The sequence below is a fragment of the Alexandromys fortis genome, unplaced genomic scaffold (genome assembly GCF_014885135.2).
Source record: "Alexandromys fortis isolate MF-2015 unplaced genomic scaffold, M_Fortis_MF-2015_v1.1 scaffold_107, whole genome shotgun sequence".
Classification (NCBI taxonomy): Eukaryota; Metazoa; Chordata; class Mammalia; order Rodentia; family Cricetidae; genus Alexandromys; species Alexandromys fortis.
The window spans coordinates 625,385-644,717 of NW_026067987.1; the positions used below are offsets into that span (position 1 = coordinate 625,385).

The window sequence follows — 19,333 nt, forward strand, 5'->3', positions numbered from 1 at the left end:
AGAGCCAGGGCTATTTATCCTGGTCCCCAGAAATCCCTGTACCTACCTGTTGTTCTAACCAGACCACCCCAACAGAGACAAGCCAGTTCAAGCCTTACAGCATTTGTCTTATGCCCTATAACAAACTTTAAGACCTAAAAGATAATTCTCAAAGACTGACCCAAGAGACCAATTATATTTTCTTTTCAGGGAAAAAAAATCATGAAAAATTCTAATTATTTACTCGAAGATAAAAGCTTATTTCCTTGCTCATTGATTAGCATATTAGTCTAGAAAATGTCTGAAATATAGTGGTTTAAATGGAGAAAATTGTCAACGCCAATTCTTCAAAGCAAGCTGCCACTTTACTTCACTCACGCTTACAGAGACTGAAGCCAGTAATATTATCTGCCATGTGTTCATCAATAAATAAGGACAAATTCATTAATAAGTAAGCATACTAAATGACTATATTCAGAAATGGCCTTAGAAAAATATTTTCTGGAAATTACCTCAACTTCTATATATTCAATTTTAATTTAGTCAATGGCACTAATGACCTATACCCAGTTCTGGGCTGAGGCTGACTTGGATGAATTATACTCACTTTCATTCATAAAAGCCCCTGCGTTCATATAAAAGCATAGAAGTCTGAACTATCTGGGAAAAAAATCACCTAGACACTAAAAAGTGCAGGAAGTTCAGTGTCTTTCATTTTAATAAATCTAAGGAAAATAGATCTGGCTAAAGTTTTAATGTGCATGATCCCATAACACAGTCAAAGATTAAATAAAGCAAAGGGTAAATCATCTGTCTTCTGACTTAGAAAGCACATAAAGTATATATTTGCTTCAGGACGCACACACACGCACACACACGCACACACACACACACTTTAGTCTTGTCTACCAAGGAGCAATAGGTGTCTCTGCCTGAAGATATTTCTGCATATCACAATTAGATACATTACTGTCACACAGTAGATGGAGGGGCCCAGGTTGGTGGTATCATAATAGTCTATAATACAGAGGATTTTGCACAATATAAAAATATGTCCCATTGTGTCAACAATGATGGAATTAAAAAGTTTTGACATGACTTAGCTCTCAAAACTAAATTCTAATGTATAATGGCAATAACAATACATCAGTTTCAAGGAAGAAAAATCTTGCTATAATCATGGGAAATTTTAACTTCTCTGATCACTATGGTACAAAATGAAATGACTACAGCTATTTTATAAACAAGAGTTCAGCATGAGAAATACACAGTGTAGGACCACAGGCTTTTCAAGAAGGATGATAATACAAATCATTATTTCTAGCAACATGGTTCACTTTTTACAAAATTAATTTCTAAAAAGTAGAAATTGCTCATAGGTATGAACTTAAAATATCAAATGTGCATACTCTTGGCTTCATCTGAAGAGGGTTTTTTAATGGTTATTCAACATGGTAGTAGAAAAAGAATAAAACAAGATATGAATTGAAGAAAGTGCAACAATTTTCAAATAGCTCAGAGGGGATAAAGACTTTTAAAATATGGAAACTAAGATGTGGTTAAGATCCACGTGGAATGTGCACCATTTCCATCAGGCTCTGTGAGGTACCAGGAACACCTGGCATCTAAAAGAACCCACAGACTCCCCAGGGATTTTCTTTGCTCTCAGCCAATATGGCTATTAATATAACAAGTTCCTTCCTGGCTTAAGCAATACCCAGGCACAAAAGAAACCCAAGTCCAATAGAGTGAGCAATTCTAGTCCAAAGTCTGCTGCTTGTATGTGATGGATCACACTAGTGTTCAGACTGACACTGGTACTCCTAGAGTCTACTGGTCTCTCTCTGGTGGCTTCTGGAGGCTGATTCCCATGCTTCTTCCATTAGAACTAAGATCTCATGATTAGGTTGCCAGATTTAGCAAATAAAGATAAAAGAACTTTACACTTTAGAGAATGAGCAATTTTTGGTAAAAATATGGCCCACTCAAGATCTGTATATTCTTATACTAAAATTATTCCTTGCTATCTGAAATTTCAGTTTATTTAGGCATCCTGTATTGTATCTGGCAACCCTACATTCATATTTTAGCATCCCGACACGGACAGTAGGGGAATAAAGTATATCTGGATGGTCAGAAACAAGGGTCATGATGTCTTTTCTGTAGTCACGAGAGGTTGGGGACAGAGTTGGATAGCAGGGAATGTTGTAAATCTTCGCCTTCTGTGCCACTCTCTTGTGCCATGGCTTTTTCAGAAAAAAAAAAAAAAATCAAGGCTCACAGGTTTAGGTGTTGTACTTTCTGTTGCTTTTCTCTACCCAACAAGTCCACATCTAAAGCCCCCAAATACAAAGACGATAACTGCGTTTTATGCTTTACCAGGGGGCTGTTTCTCTCACTGTTGGCTTATTTTGAGACAGAGTTATGAGAGTGATATGTGAGCCAAGCAAACAAATGGTTGGCTGTGCTCTGAATACAAGATAGTGCCATGAACTCCAGCAATTTCCAGATCCTCAAGCGTGTCTTTCTTTCAGAAACAAAGAAAACATTTCTAGACATCCAAAAATAAAATAAAACGGTCAAATAAAGAAGAGGCTAATAGAAGTAATAGTTATGAAAAATCACATATTATGATTTTTCATAAATCATAAAAATCATATTGTGCTCTACAAGCTTGTTATGGAACAATGCTCTTGTATATTATAAAGATTTGTCACTTGTATTGGCTTAATAAAAAGCTGATTGGCCAGTCAACCGGGCAGGAAATATAGGTGGGGCAACCAGACTAAGAGAATTCTGAGAAGAGGAAGGCAGATTCAGTCACCAGCCGGATGCAGAGGAAGCAAGATGAGAATGCCTCCCTGAGAAAAAGGTACCACGTCATGTGGCTAAACATAGACAAGAGCTTTGGGTTAATTTAAGTTGTAAGAGTTAGTTAATAATAAGCTGAGCTAATAGGCCAAACATTTTATAATTAATATAAGCCTCTGTGTGTTTCTTTGGGACTGATAGGCTGCGGGACTGGATGGACCAAAAGCTTCCATCTACACATTATACAGGAGTGGCACTTATGAAGTCATGAGATGCTAGAAAGGCAGATAATGACCAAAAAAAAATAGTTCAAATAACCACACAGAAAGTCCTTGGGCTTTGCCTCTTCCCTGTGAACCGTAAAGACATTCCTGGCAATTTCTTTGCTGCTTGCACCCCCATGTCTAGCTGGATGAACATCGCGCAGAGCAGAAGAAGCTAAAGCTCCTGCGGAAGCAGCAAGCACAGACCCAGAGAGAGAAGGACCAGCTGCAGAGTGAACACAACCGAGCCATCCTCGCTCGGAGCAAACTCGAGAGTCTGTGTCGGGAGCTGCAGAGGCACAACAAGACACTGAAGGTATGTGGTACCCTGGCTTGGGATGACACGTTTCTTAGCTAGTTGCATAGATACAGGCCTCGGCTACCTAGAGAAACGATGACTTACAACCAGAGAGCAGTGCAGTCAAATGCTGGATCTGACACTCGCTCATTTGTGATCTTCAAGTTTTTACCTCTGTAAATGGTTTCCCCCATCATCCGATTGTGTGGCTGGAAGGGAAAAACTAAATGAAATTCCACATGCAAGGGACCAACACACGACAGCAGTGCAGGCCCGGAGGAAAATAAGTGCCATTCCTCTCTTTCTTGCTAGGTTGAGTTTTTTTGTTTGTTTTGATTGACTGATTGTTTAGATAGCCCTTCATTTATTACTGAATTATTTTTATTTTTACTTTAAGCATTTGGTTATTTTCCCAGCATGAATGTCTGTGCATCACATGTGTTCCTGGTACCTGAGGACATCAGAAGAAGGCATAGAAACCAGCATCGTAGATAGTTGCACTCTGCCATGCGGGTGCTGGGAATTGAACACAGGTCCTTTGGGAGAGCAGCCAGGGCTCAGCCCTCGAACCATCTCTCCATCCTTCAATTACCTCTTAAAAAATGTAAAAATTCAGCATCTATAATTATTTACTGAATTCTACATAACGGGGCATAGACACAAAGCTAACTGACATGCTAAAGAGAGGTGGTGAGCCAAAAATATCAATAATTGTCTGAGATAAGAGGCTACTTTAACAAACACTGACTGGCTCTTTAAGATTTCATGACTCAATCTAAAAATAATAGACTAATCACCTCATTATGTCTGCATGGGTTTCATCAATTACAGCATGGGCCCCTAGAAGTGTATTTAATTTGATTACCAGCTCCATTCAAAAGTAAGACGTAGGGCTCTTCCAAATAAGTCAACTTGCCTCCACAGTCGTCTTTCCAGTGGTAGATCCCAAGGCGGCAGACACACAGTAATTAATCAGACAATATTCCTGCAGGGACATTATTACTATATCTGTTTACAAGGAGATTCTTTTAAAAAAAAACCCAGACATTAAGATCATTAACTATTTTTGACAAGCAGGAAAAAAATAGTGGTTCGTCATTGCTGAATTATCTTGTCATTTTGGGAAACGCGAAGTTCGTCATTGCTGAATTATCTTGTCATTTTGGGAAATGCGAAGCGAATGTGATGAACTGTGACTTTCACATTGCAAGGTCCAGAGGATGGACATCTGGGCTTTCTTCAATGATTGTGTTAAGACCCACCAGAAATCCAGGTTAGATGGAGGCCTGGAGACAGGTGCACCATCTTCAACTCACAGGATTGTGTTCTGTGTTTACAAAAGACCCCAGTCTTTCCACAATGTCATAGGGTGAAGAGATGGAAATTAGATCAGATAGGGTGGGGAATGTGTCCGTGAAAGGTTCCAAGGCAGAAGAAGAGTGTGGCTTTGACCCGTTAGGGCTTTGCATGTGACGTCACTTGGTCTGCACAAATGGCCTTCAGAGAGTTTGTATCTCTACTGACAAGGAAATGCAGTGATTCTAATCAATAATTTAAAGCCACAAATATTTGAAGTGTCAAAATAAGAATTTAAAAACAAAATACTAATCTATCTTGGATTATTTGTCCATGGGCTGGGACATGTTTAATTTGCATTGTTTATCGTGTATGGAGTAGATTTAATTAATAGTGCATTATAGGCGGAGACTGCTTGTTCATTCCCAGCTGCCCAGGCCCAAAATAATTACACAGAAACTATATTAATTACAGCACTGCTTGGCCTATTAGCTTAAGCTTCTCATGAACTAACTCTTACATCTTAAATTAACTCATTCCTATTATTTTGTATTTTACCATGAGGCTTATGGTTTACCAGTAAGGTTCCCGGGTATTTGTCTCCTTCAGTGGCTACATAGCATCTCCCTGACTCCACCTACTTTCTCTATATGTCTCTGCTTGGAATTCTCACCTTGCTCTATTCTGTGCTAGCGTAGGCTCAAAGAAGATTCTTTATTAACTAATGGTAACAAAGCACATTCACAGCATACAGAGGGGAATCCCACATCAGCCCCTCATGGATATTCTCTCTTGATGGACAACCAGTATATGTATTATTCCTTAAGCCACAACTAGCTTTGGAACTGTCAGTATAATCAACAGTCTACTTCTTTCAAATACATCATTACTTCTACTGACGTTAGTTTTATCATGGTCACCTTCTGTCTTTTTAAATAACTGATTGTTTTGTCATTAAGAACATTCCCGTAATAATCTTTATTTTGATATTTACATTATTTGATGTTAATACAGCCCCTTAAGTTTTCTTTTTTTGTTTGTTTGTTTGCACAGTATATCTCCTTTCATCTGCTCATTTTCTACCTGGGTCTATAAAATACATAACTCACAGAGACAGGATAAAGCTATATACTGATTCTTTTCATATGCACAGCATCTGCCTTTAACTGGGGTACCAGTACCTTAACAACAAACATGGTATTTACTATGTTTACTATGACTGATATGACTGAATTAAATAGTAAATACCATGTTTATTTGTTTACAACATACATAACCTCTCTCTAACCTCATAACCTTATAACCTCAACCTTTCTCTCTTCTGTTCTTTTATTCATTTCCTGCCTTCCAATTTGAAGAGTCTTTCTTTTTTAATTTATCTTTTGGATTTAAAAATTATACCTCTTTTCACTATTTACAGTGGTTAATCTATGGTTACAATCAACATTTTTAGTTAAATTCCTAGTCTAGAGTTAATATTAAACCACATCACATACATAGAAACACTAAAGCTAAGTAAGTGCAATTATTTCCATCTTTAAGCTAGAATCTTCCAAGTATATGTATTTATAAAGTCCACGAGACAACAATATCATTTTTTATCTTTACTATCATCTGTACTCCTTAAAAAATGAAAAAGAAAACTGACTTTTATCTGTTCCCAGATACTGGACTTTCCTGATGCCTTTTTTATTTGGTCTAAAACAACATTGCTCTGTCTGGCACCATTTCCTCTCAGCCTAAAGAGCTCCCCATTCGAGTTTGTTGGATTCTAGCTCAATCAATTCTCTTAGTTGTCCTTTATCTTTAAGATGTCTTTTATTTATTCGTTGCTCTTCCTATTGAGAACTGTAATTATTGGACATTGAAGCTGACCATTGATGGCATCTGTCTACGGATCTTCCCTTTTATTCTGGCCTCCATAATTCTGATGATGGCAGCAGCAGTAACTTGAGCTGTTACTCCTTCTCCTATGACATGTCATTTTTCTATGTCTGTTTTCAAAGTCTTTCTAGTAATTTTTTTACTTTAAGAAGCTTCATATCTACTAATGGTTTTATTTTTAATTAAAAAATGCTACGTGTATGAGTGTAAGTATACCATATATGTGTGGTACCTACGGAGGCCAGAAGAGGGTGATGGATTTCCTGAAGCTGCAATTAGATGGTTCTGAACTGCCCCATGGATACTGGGAATCAAACCCAAAAACTCTGCAAAAGCAGACAGTGCTCTTAACCACTGAGCCATCTCTCCAATACCTAAAGGTTTTCTTTACCTATATTCCACTTGGTATTTGCTGAGCTTTATGTATCTGTGTTTTTTTTTACCAAACTTGGAATTTTCTCATGTTATTTCTTCAAATATATTTGTTAATTCATGTTCTCCTCCTTCCCCTCTCCTGAAATTCCAATTGCATGCCTATCAACCATGTGACAGTGTCCCACAGCTCCCTTCTTGCCTTCTTCAAGTTTCTGATCAGGTCACTTCATTGTCCTTTCTCTGTTATCTCTACTATGCTCTAGGTCCACAGAATGATTTTTAAATTTCTAACTACAGAGTTTTAAGTTTCAGGACTCCGACTTGCTAAAGATTATTTTTCTTGTCTGAGATTTCCTGTTTTTAATTCATTAGAAACTATTTCCCTTAACATCACTGAAGAGAATTATAACACCAGTTTTATAATTCTTTCTTGTTCTTTTCACATTTGGACCATTGTAAAAAACAAGTTGTTTATTTGCTTGCTGTCTTTCTTTTGACAATGTGCCAATTTTTTTGGTAGGGCTTTCATATGTCAGCTCATTGCCAACTGTCCTAGATGTCATGGTCCTAGATGGTATGACAATATAAAGACTCCAGATTTTATTATCATGTTATTTGACCTTCTGATGCTATAATAGAACACCTTACAGAAATCAACTTAAAGAAGGACAAGTGTACTTTGGCTCACAGTTTCAGAGATTTCAGTCCATGGTCATTTGCTGCCTGATCCTGGGCCAAAATGAAGAAGAGCATCGTCATCAGGTGCACACAATAGAGAAAGTTGATCATTTTAAGGTGGAAAGGAGGCAGAAACTTCCAGAAAAGGGCTCCAGAGACAAGACAGAGCCGTCAAAAGAATGCACCAGAAGCCTACTTCCTCCAGCTAAGGCCCACTTCTCACCAATGATTCAGCTACAAAGGCATTAGTGGATTAATTCACGGTAGATGCAATTAGCATCGTCATGGTAGAATCACCTCTCAAAACCCAGCCATCTGAGGGACAGACTTCCAATACATGAGGTTTTGGAGTATACATTACATATATAAACCCCAACTATACTCTTCTGGAAAATATTGACGATTTTAATTCAGTTAGTATGGTTGCTTCAAATACAAACTTTTGTCTCTTGGACAGTGTAGTGCCTGCACTACGGGATGGTACACAAGCCAGGAACTAGGCTAGAGATTTAAAAACATACACACACAGACAGAGACACAGGGACACAGGTCATCCTTGAAACAAGAATGCCAACTTTATTGTGCTCCAGGGATCCTTAACTGATAACCACGCCCCAGCTCTGGGGATCTTTCAGCTGCAAAACCCACCAGAATTCACTTCTCTGCCACCAGGAACTCATGAGGATCTCATGCTCAGAGCAGCTTCAGGCACAGGAAAACAAGTTGTTTTGCCCAGTTCACTCCAGCAGGCAAAGGGTCTGAGGCAGGCAAAGAAAGTCAAGGGGCCAGGGGTCTGCAGCCCCCAACAGGACAGCAGTCCAAATGTCCGTTCAATTTTTTCCTTAGCTGGATTGCTTTGAGTCCATCCTGCAGAAGTGTAGATCAGTGTCACTCATGGATTGGAGAGTTTTCTTCATAGAATTCAGGTTTTTCTCCGTCTCTGACTCTTTTCTTTGAATTTCCTTCTCATCTTTCAGTGGTTATCCAGTTTCCCAGAATTTCGCACTCTTCTTCCTATCTGAAAGATGGTAGATGTTCTAGGGAAGGTGAACATATCCCAGTCTGTTTCCAAGACTTCCTACAAGCTCAAATCTGTTTAAAAGGGGAAAGGGCGAGAAACTTACATTATATCAAGTGCTAATTGGCCTCCAGAGTCCAAGACTGTTCTTTGTAGAAAACTGAACTTGGCATGGCCTTCTTTGGCCATGCTATTAGGGCAGTCTCAGAACCTGGCTTTAAAGTCCAAGCTTTAGAAGCTTGGGAAGGCATGGAAAAAGAATGCAGAGTCAGGTCTTTCAACCACCATACATTCCTTATAAAGTGTTGTCCCCCCTCCTTCCTCCCCAGTGAGCAAAACACAAATACAAACCTTAACAATTTGGGATAATTGGAAAAAGGCCAGTGAAGGGTCTTAGCCAGGTACTTGTTTCGGCAACTCCAACAAGTACTTAAAGGAGTACATTTTGAGCCTGGAACTATATTGAAAAAGAACATTTTGGTAAATTGTGGGTAGGTGGCTTAAGGAATATGATTTTGGTAAATAAATAAGTAGTATTTGTTAACAGACTATCAAGGTATTTTAATGTGGAAAGCACCATCGAAATCATCCCATCCAAGCTACTCATGTGTCTGCACACAAGTTAATAATGTATTAATCATTAAATAAACATTTACTGAATACCTATGGATTATGCGCCAGGCACGGCATCAGTTTTAAGATATGTGATGTTGCTTGCAAAGTCGTTTTCAGCTTTTGTCTCTTAGTCATAGTAATATCTACTTTGCATATACTCTTGATTATTTAAAAAATGATCTCAAACATTGTCCAAGTGACAGCAAGTTATTTATCAATGAAATCAATTTAATAACATTTGGCAACACTTTTTCATCTAGCTGCAAAAACAACATAGCTAGGAATGTTGTTATTTGGGAGGATGAGGAAGGAGGGGTCATAAGTTCAAAGATAGTCTGGGCTACCTCACAAGACCTTGTATTCCTCCTCCTATTAAAAGCGGGGGAGGCAATACAGTACAAGATTCAAGCTGACATTTAATAAAACAGAACCGAGTGGCTTGACACATGTTTAATAACTCGCTAACATCTGGAAAATCTCAAATGTTCTCAGGAGCATGACATGGCTTTTTCCACTCACACATGGAATCGTTATAAATAAAAATGAAATTAAGTACATGGTCTATAGTCCAATAATTCATAATTTTGGGACTTTTAAATATATCAGAAGCAATGAATGTCAAACGCTCTGACTTACTCTTTCACTGATAGTTGTAGTCATTTTTAGTGATATATGTAATAAGAATTGGTATACAAAGATAAATAGTATTTCAAATAGTCTTTAGATTAAGAAGTGTCGTTTTTCTTTTATTTTCTATTTATTTATTTATTTATTTATTTATTTATTTATTTATTTATTTGAGACAGGGTTTCTCTGAAGCTTTGGAGCCTGTCCTGGAACTAGCTCTTGTAGACCCATGCTAGCCTCAAACTCACAGATATCTGCCTGCCTTAGCCTCCTGAGTGCTGGGATTAAAGGCGTGCACCACCACTGCCCAGCTGCAGGAAGTGTCTTTTATAATATCTCTGAGAAGCTGCAGCATGAGGAAGTTACCATTCTGGTAGCCAACAAGTCAAGCAATATGCTAATATTATATAGAAAAGTTGGAGATGAGTGTTAAATGAAAATACTTCCAGAGCATATATTTTCCAGATCAGTTTCTGTTTTGATCACATTGTTCTATCCCAGTAAAGACTTGTGCAATTACTTTTGCTAAAATAATTTTCTCTTTTTAAATCCTGTTACATAATTTGAAGTTGGTAGGCAACTAAATGCAGTGTAATTTTACTTGCCAACAATGAAGCAAGCTTTCCTATTAACAATTAACCAGGACTGAAAGGAATCCGAAAAGTGCGTATCATCTGTCAGCAGTGAAAACGTGTCTATCTTGGGGATAATATAGCAAGAGCAAACCCTCTATTGTAAAGGGATGAAAGGAACAATTAATTACAATGCAGACAGTTCTTGGTATAGAGAGAGGAATCTGGGCACATTATTAATAGTCAGCAATGAATGTGGAGTTTTGATGTAAGAGGAAAAAAGAACAGAAATAACACAAAGCAAACTTCCAATTTCTTGATGGTAACAAGTGGTAAGAGGGGGGGGGCTGATAAACTGTTTCATTGTTACCATTTTAGAGTTAAAGAGATTTCAAACTTATTGCCTCCTAATTCAAAATTTACACCACAAGTATTTTAGTTATCCCAAATGACATCTAAAATGATAGTTCTGTTTAGAAATAAAACATCCATCATATGTGGGAAGATTCCCTTTTATATTTTTTTAATGCGTACCAAAGCTTCCTGATAATACTTTTTCTTATTAAGAACACTTGGTGCTCTTGCGAAGGGCCCAACTTCAGTCCCCAGCATCCATGTGCGACAACTCACAATCACCTGTAACTTCAGTTCCAGGGATCAACACCTTCTTCTGGCCTCTCCGGGTACCCGCATGTATGTGACACATACATATACAGAGACATACACATAAATAAAAATAAAAGCTAAAAGAAAGAAAAAAAGTTTATATTATGATCACTTATTCTTATATAATCTGGGTGGTACAATTATGTGGTCAGTATCCCATGGCTTTACACCATTTGCTTTCCGCCTCATAGCAACACAGCAGTCAAACAACTCATGATCTGTGACCATCGCTCGCCAAATCCCAGTGGTCTTTTTTCCAGGGCACAACTAAGAGATCAAAGTTTTGTGACTATGTGACTGTCTGTCAGAAGTCACTGCTGGCCGTCCACTCGGCAGGAGACTGCCATCTTTAAGGAAGCCTGTTCATCACTGAGCACAGCGGCTGCCTGTGACTGTACTGGGAGTGCCCTCATACATATATTTAGGGGTTGGGCAACTTTAGCTGCAGAGAACTAAAGAGAAACGCCCCACTTGCTCTGCTCACTGATTCTCTCTGAGACCTTACCCCGGAGGCCTCTAACCATGGGCGCTTCTAAACCCGCACAACTGTCCTATTCATCCACAGGAGGAAACCCTCCAACGGGCACGAGAGGAGGAAGAGAAGAGGAAGGAGATCACGAGTCATTTTCAGACTACCCTGACAGATATCCAGACTCAGATCGAGCAACAGAGTGAGCGAAATATGAAGCTCTGCCAGGAGAACACGGAGCTCGCAGAGAAGCTGAAAAGCATCATTGACCAGTATGAGCTCAGGGAGGAGGTGAGAACCACATCACATCACACAGCTCACAGAACTGTGCACAGGCCCAGGTCTGGGTTGTGAGAGGGAGGGCCTTGGCTAAGAGACAATTCATAGTCAGCCCTCTTGATTAATTAATAGTTAAGGTTGGGTTTCTTTTACTAACCAAAATAAAAGCAGGCAATCCTGCAAAAAACTTGGCTGAACTCACTTCAAAATTAAAGCAGTAAACCTAAAGTGATAGGCCGTGGGCACACTTATCCTGCACAGTACTTTGGCCCTTTAAAAATCCTTTCCATGTAGACAAAAGATAATTCTACTGTCTTCGTTAGGATCACCATGCCATATCAATTAACAAGCTGATACTAACATTAATAATGTAATAATTATAGTATCATTTATTTAGTGTTTAATTCATGTTAAGCAATGTATTAGGCAATATACTTTGTACACAATATGACATTTGTCTCAATTTTGCTATCAAACAGGAAACACTATCTATAGAAGTTACTTTACGTAACTTTTATTGTGTGACCAAATATCTAACAAAAAGCAGTAGAAGGAAGGCAAGGTAAATCCTGGCTTACAGTTTTGGAAGATTATTCCACCGTGGCATAGAAAACATGGGAGTAGGAAGGGAAGGAATGGTGACCAGAGCAGGTAGCCAGCTGGTTCCACTGGGTCCACAAATAGAAAATATAGAACAATGGTTTCCCATGCTCAGATCAGCCCAGGACTCCAGGCCATGAAATGGCACCATCCACAGTTAAAGTGGGTCTTCCCACCTCAATTAAGCTAACCAAGCTAGATAGTACCTCACAGGTGTACCCAGAAATTAACCAAATGTAGACAGTCCCTCATAGGCAAACCCAGAAGTTAACCAAACGTAGACAGTCCCTCATAGGCAAACCCAGAAGTTAACCAAATGTAGACAGTTCCTCACAGGCATGCCCAGAAGTTAAGTAAATAGAGACAGTCCCTCGAAGGGGGAGGCTTTTCTTTCCCAGTGAGTCGGGATCCCATCAAATTATCAAAATTAGCTACCACACTATCATTTCCACATTTTATGTATGAATTCAGCAGCCTGGAAACTAGATCACTTACGGTCACAAAGATGTTCATTTTCAGTATTTTACATTGAGACAACAAGCAGCTGGGTTGGTAATATGCTAGGATTTTATCCAGAAAATAATATTTGAGTCAGGACCGCATGATCACAGCAGTTAGGGAACCCCTCACAGCAAGCCATAATGTTTAGCTATCTTCTCTTGTCACAAGATTTGATTCCATCCAGGATAGAGGTGTAAAGGAGAAAGGAAGAACCAAAGGCAAAATGTCTATTCTCCTGAGAAAGGTCAGCTAGAAATGGCCTGGAATACTAGTTGTACATCCCCAGCACTGGTTATATGTAAAGCCCAATCCAATATTTCATATGTCCCCTTTCTGATGGGGGCATCCTAACAGTCAAGACAGCCTTCAAACAGTCTAGAGGTCAAGATGTGGAGGACAGAGACTGACTGCTTATTGGTTAATTAATAAGCCCAGGTCATGTCATCTCTCCGGGTTTCTCAGCTTTCCTTTATGGTAAGAAATGTTTGAGACACTCGGCTCACTGGAAGAGAGTTTGCTCTGGCTCACAGACTGAAAGGTTTCGGTCCAGAAGCAAGGAGCCCTGTCACCTTGGGGCCTATGGCAAGGCAGCGCATCACCATGGTGAGGGAAGTGGGGGTAGAGCCAAGCTGTTCACCTCATAGCAACTAGGAAGAGAGGGCACTAACTGCCTAAGACAAGAGGGTCTCCTAGCAAGCCCCTCCTCTTGAATTTTTACCACATCCCAAAGTGTCAAGCAGCTGGGCGGTGGTGGTGCACGCCTTTAATCCCAGCACTCGGGAGGCAGAGGCAGGCGGATCTCTGTGAGTTCGAGGCCAGCCTGGTCTACAAGAGCTAGTTCCAGGACAGGAACCAAAAAGCTACGGAGAAACTCTGTCTCGAAAATCAAAAAAAAAAAAAAAGTGTCAAGCATTTACTATTTGGGTCTTTGGGGGGACATTCAGACCCAAACTACATTAGCCTCAAACAAAGTAAGCAAAGCATTAAGGTGTCTGGGCCTCAGCCGCACACATCTAAGGACTACATGATGGTACTCCAAGGCTTTCTTACATCCCTTGAGACAAATACACAGAGAATTCACCATGATAAATTATGTTCATTTTATGGTTAAAAAAAAAAGGCTGTATAGTCACGAAAAGGAAAGGGCCATATTACCAAGCCAGAGAATAGTGGAGCACTGTCTGGGAGGACTAGCACAATAAATAGCATCATATCAACTGGTTATCAAACTGAGAAAAATCATGTTGTTACCTTTAGGCATTAATGCCTGTGACGTCTGTCACCTCCACCTTTTGAAGCTTCCTCTGAACAATGCAAAGAAGGGGGGGAGCTCCCACCAATTTAATATAAAGCCCTTAGTGAGGCCAGAGTGTTTATTCCTTAGAATGATAAAGACTAGGAAATTTGTATTCATGTGAGTTTATTTTCCATCTTTGCTTTTCTAAGCATTGCTCATAAGCCTGGCTTTTATGTGTTCTTTTCCCTTAGCATCTGGACAAAATATTTAAACACAGAGAACTGCAGCAGAAGCTGGTGGATGCGAAACTTGAACAGGCCCAAGAAATGATGCAGGAAGCAGAGGAGCGGCACAAACGGGAAAAGGAATATGTATTTATCCTTTTAGTCGGCGTTCATATGCAATTCATCTCATTGTCAGGGGCTCTCTAGGAAAGCTGTCTGACGATGGCAGATCTACACTCACTTAAAAGCCCAGGCATCTGTGGGGAAGTCAATGGGCTAGCCCAGTAGGAGACACTGGGCCTATCCCATTATTCACACAGAACAGTCATTCAGCATCCTCAACAAGTGTTTCTCAAGTGCTTATTATCTGCTGAGAGCATCTGAGGCGCTAGATGATAGCTGGGAAGAAGACAGAGGAGGGCCATCTCCTACCGGGCAGATTAGAGGCTGAGTGGGAAGAGACAAGCGGTAACAAGCAAAACAGGAAGGGTATTTAGATAATAGTAAGTTATTAGGCAAATAAGGAAGACCTGAGGTGGGGCTGAAGGGGGCCTTCCTTAGACTGAGTGATCAGGACAGGCGGGGAGGGTGTATGAGCCATGTCTTCTGAGGAACTGGCTCATGGGAGTCTTGTCACCAACAAGGTTTGATGTTAGACCTACCACGGCATCCCCTACACTCAGGGGAGGGCCAGAGAAGGTGGAGCAAGTGGAGAAATATTCAAGATGTGGGGGTAATCAGGGTACAACTGTGTAGCTTTGTAGGGTTTGGGGAAGCGGTTGGATCTTATTCCAAATATAATGGGAAATGACTGAGCGGTTCTAAAAAAGGAAGTGACATCATCGGCTCCCAAGTGTACAGGTTCATGTGTCTCCTGAATGAAAAGTGGACTAGAAAGAAAGAAGGCAGGGGTTCCCAGCACAGTCCATATGAGGTGTGATGATGGCCTGGATTAGGAAGGTGGCAGCTAGAAAGAAGAGATGGAGATGGCAGGGAAGTTCTGCTGAGAGATCAGTCCCAAACTGGAGGTTTCTCCATGCAAACAGAATAATCAGAGATAGCCAACAGACTGGCACTGTTGGCTCCAAGAGTGGGCACCAGCACTCCTCAACCACATCCTCAGATGTCCAGAGGGGCCTACAGGTCTTGTAACCAACAGTGTCTTGGGCTTCTCCTATGACCAATAGTGTATCCTTGACTAGTAGCTCTAGGTTATGGCACAATTATCTGGAAATCAACAACTAGCATTCTCATGGCATACTCTAGACATGACTTAAAAAAAATGAAAACCTTTTCTGAGCTCTGACCAGAAGATCCAAACCTAAACAAAGACTAAAGCTGTGCATCAAAACAGATAAACAAACATTACCTTAATTCAAAACAACATGCTTACCCATCTGCTCCCAGTTCCACCATGTCTAACCACAGTGGCTATATATGAAAGGCTTCCTCGTGGGAGAGAGATGGGGACTCTTTAGGGGACTCTTAGGTTCAGAATAACCCATTCAACTTCTCTGTTTATCAAATGTGCTGCATGGGTCACTGATAGCCAAACTGTCTTGGGTAATGGAAAAGCACAGATTTCAACCATGCCCTATACATCCTAGATTGTATTCTCCAAGGGGGGTCTACCCGTTAGTGATCCCCTGAGGAGAATCTTGACATGAAGGACTATGTCAAGAACCATGGATAAAAAAAAAAAAAAGAATGTGTATTTCTTAAGGCATCACGTGTGATGTGGTTGTGTTGGAGAATAACTAAGTGCTAATTTCATGGACCAGTTGCATGCAGTCAGGCCCAGGTGGGAGAGTCTGGAGATGCTCAAACTAAGGTTGATGGTGGTGGTGGGAGAGGATTGCTTGGGAAGCTCCTGCAATTTCTAGGGAATCTTTTCACCAATGAGACTGGAGAGAGGTTACATTTTGAGTGATTGATACTTGATTTGGATCCTTAATTTTTTTTTTTTTGTTAAAGACACTAGTTTCCTTGGGAAATCAAACATATTAAACTAATTGTTTTCTTAGCTTTAACTTTGTTAACTTATATTTGCAAAAGTCTCTCTCCTCAAAAAAAAATACTTAAGGGACAAAGCGTAAGAAGAAAGTTTTATACATATATGGTAAACAAATGGCAATTTGAAACAATTAGACTTTCTTCCCATGCATTCTCTTTTCTCCTAGTTGCTGAACCAGGCAGCAGAGTGGAAACTTCAGGCCAAAGTGCTGAAGGAACAAGAGACAGTGCTGCAGGCTCAGGTGAAGTGAGGAGACCAACATAAGGAGGGTTGGGGTAGTTCTCCTTCTGGTACCAAGGGGCTGGGACCCAAGATCCCTGTGCAAAGCTTACAGGTGGCAGGGCACGGGGAGTGGGGATGAGACACGAACAACCTCACATTTATTATATTTAAGAAAGTAGAGTATTATGTCTACGCAACAGAAATGATGCGGCCAACATTACATAGGCCAGAGGTCTGCAGACAAATGATGTCACTGAAGAGGTCAGCCCCAGCAAGCTAATGTCCAGCTTCCCACTTCTCTCTCCTATTTCTTTTCTGTCACCTGATCCACTGCACAGCTAAGGTGAGAAGAAATGTAAACCTGTTCAGAAGCATCATTTATAACTGTCTATCCTAAACAGTCATCACATTGGGATACTGTCTATAACACCAAGAAAATGAGAAAAATGGAGGCCAAGTTTCTGTGTCATCAGAGACTGACCTTGTCAATGGTGAATGGCTAGGAGGGGTGGGAAATCAGGAATCCTTCTGATTTGGCTTCAGGTGTCATTGGCCCTTTTGTCAGATTACTAGAATTCCCACTTTGGGCTCAAAACTATAACCTCCTGGGACAACTGGCTCTGTGCAGAAGCCAGGGCAATCCCTCTTCCCTACTGGCATGGGGCTCTGGCCCTCCTGGAAAATATTCTCTGTCACAGTCCACAGAGGGACTCTGTTGGGAGAAATGCCCAAGTCCTAAAGGGATGGGGAGTTCACAGAGAAAATGGATGGAAGGTGAGGGCATCAGAAGTTAGAACTTTATCTTGGCATTAAGACTGTAAATGTTTATGCACTGACTTTAAAATTCTACTATTTGTAAATAAGTAAATAAACAAACAAAAGGTGCATACTTACTGCATAAATGAGCAAATTCAACAAATGCCATTTACTGTAAAATACATCAAGAATAAACTTAAAATAACAAATTGCAGCAAACATACAGGTGACTTTGCCCGGGATAGCCTTCCTAAAGCATATTTATGAGATGTGTACAGAGAATATGATGGGAAACTATTGTCCCCTATAAAATACATCCTTTGAAAACATTCAAGAAAAGTTTTCAAACTAATTGAGGTTTGAAAGATAATGTTTCTGGATTTTCATAGAACCACAGGGTTCAGAGTTACAAGCTCAGGGCTACCTTTGAGTCAGTTGTAGAACTCATCAAATCATGGTGTTGAGAGTGGCAAACAGTGGTGGGCCTCTAACCCGTGGACAGTGGTAAAAAAAGGTGTGACTCTACTGTGTGAGATAGAGAAAACCCAGAGAGTCAAGCCGGAGCCTCTGGTCCATCTCTGCTCACTAAACACTGAGCTTGAGAGAAACATTGGGCAGTACTTTATGCAAGGCATTGCTCACATTGTCTACAACAAGAAATCACTTCGCTAAAGACCAATAATTAACTTGAATGAGTAGATTAATATTAATTTCTAGACTACAGAGAGACTTATTCAGCTGCCAACAGAGTCCAGGGTGTGTGTATGTGGCTGCCAACACTGTGTCTATGTGTAGATATGTGTCATGTCCATGTCCTTGTGTCATTGTACACATCTGCACATGTGTATGTGGAGGCCAAAAGTCAGCATCATGTATCTTCCTCAGTCACCGTCCACCTTATGTTTTGAGACTTGTCTTGAAATGAATCTGGAGTTACGCCATTTGGTCAGACTAGCTGGCCAGCGAGCCCTACCCATGGCTGCCTATTTCCATTTCTTTAGTGCTTTGATCACACTGCTGTGCCTGGCTTCTTTAAGGTGGGTGCTGGGGATTTGAAGTCAGATTCCCATGCTAGCATAGCAAGCATTTTACTAACTGACCCATTTCAATAGAACCAAGGATCTGGGAGTTTAATGGTGTGGGAAATGAAAACATAGAGATACAGCACAATTTCTCAGCTCTATCCATTCAAACTTGAGAAGTATTTACCAGGCAGGCATTCCTGATCCCCCACCCACCTGCTGATCCTGAATGAGTCCAGGTATTAAGATCAGGGTACTGGCTCTTTCCACAAAAGTGCCGTGCGACCTGGCCAACTTACATAACCGAATTCTATTACAGGCTTCCCTTGTTTCTAATGGTCCTTAAAGGAGTAGGAACAGCAGGAAGTCAAGGGCTTGAGGCCCACTTTTAAGAGCTGAGCGAGAAAAAATACCAAAGGACAGTTTACTTGTTTTCCTAGATTGGAAGTCACTTTCAATCACGAGGCAGCACTGGTGAGCAGGGAATGTGTTTCTCACTTAGGAGAGTGGTGTCTGGCTCTCAATTGTATAAACCGAGGCAAGAGCAGCTGTCATAGATGATCAGTTAGATACAACAGGTCATGACTAATGGGGTGTCGTCAGATCAGTAAGGATGAAGAGAGTAGCAAATGTGGAATGCCGGCAGTATCTGACAGCACAGACACAAACAGCTAGCACCCAAAGGGAAAGATCAGGGAAAAGGTATAATCATAGTCTCTAGACTGAGATAGCCTCTCCTTAGCTTGAGACAAGGGGAAAGCCCTCTGCAACAGCTCTGGGGACAGGACTTGTTTTCATGTCAAGTCTCATTTTAGAAGGAGCAGCGGGCTGCATTCCTGCTGCCCAGCTCACGGCCGCCTGGCTAGCTTATGCCCCGAAATAACAACACACAAAAAAAACTGTATTCATTTAAACACTGCCTGGCCC

General features: G+C 40.5%; 1 protein-coding gene across 1 annotated transcript in view; it reads left to right on the top strand.

Annotated features, from left to right (window-relative positions):
- Positions 1-19,333, top strand: part of Txlnb (taxilin beta) — a 39,673-nt gene that overhangs the window by 12,585 nt on the left and 7,755 nt on the right. Inside the window, exons 4-7 of the mRNA XM_050159514.1 lie at positions 3,199-3,369; positions 11,648-11,842; positions 14,420-14,539; positions 16,573-16,647. Of these exons, the coding sequence (XP_050015471.1) occupies positions 3,199-3,369; positions 11,648-11,842; positions 14,420-14,539; positions 16,573-16,647 (561 nt within the window). The remainder of the gene's footprint in view (positions 1-3,198; positions 3,370-11,647; positions 11,843-14,419; positions 14,540-16,572; positions 16,648-19,333) is intronic.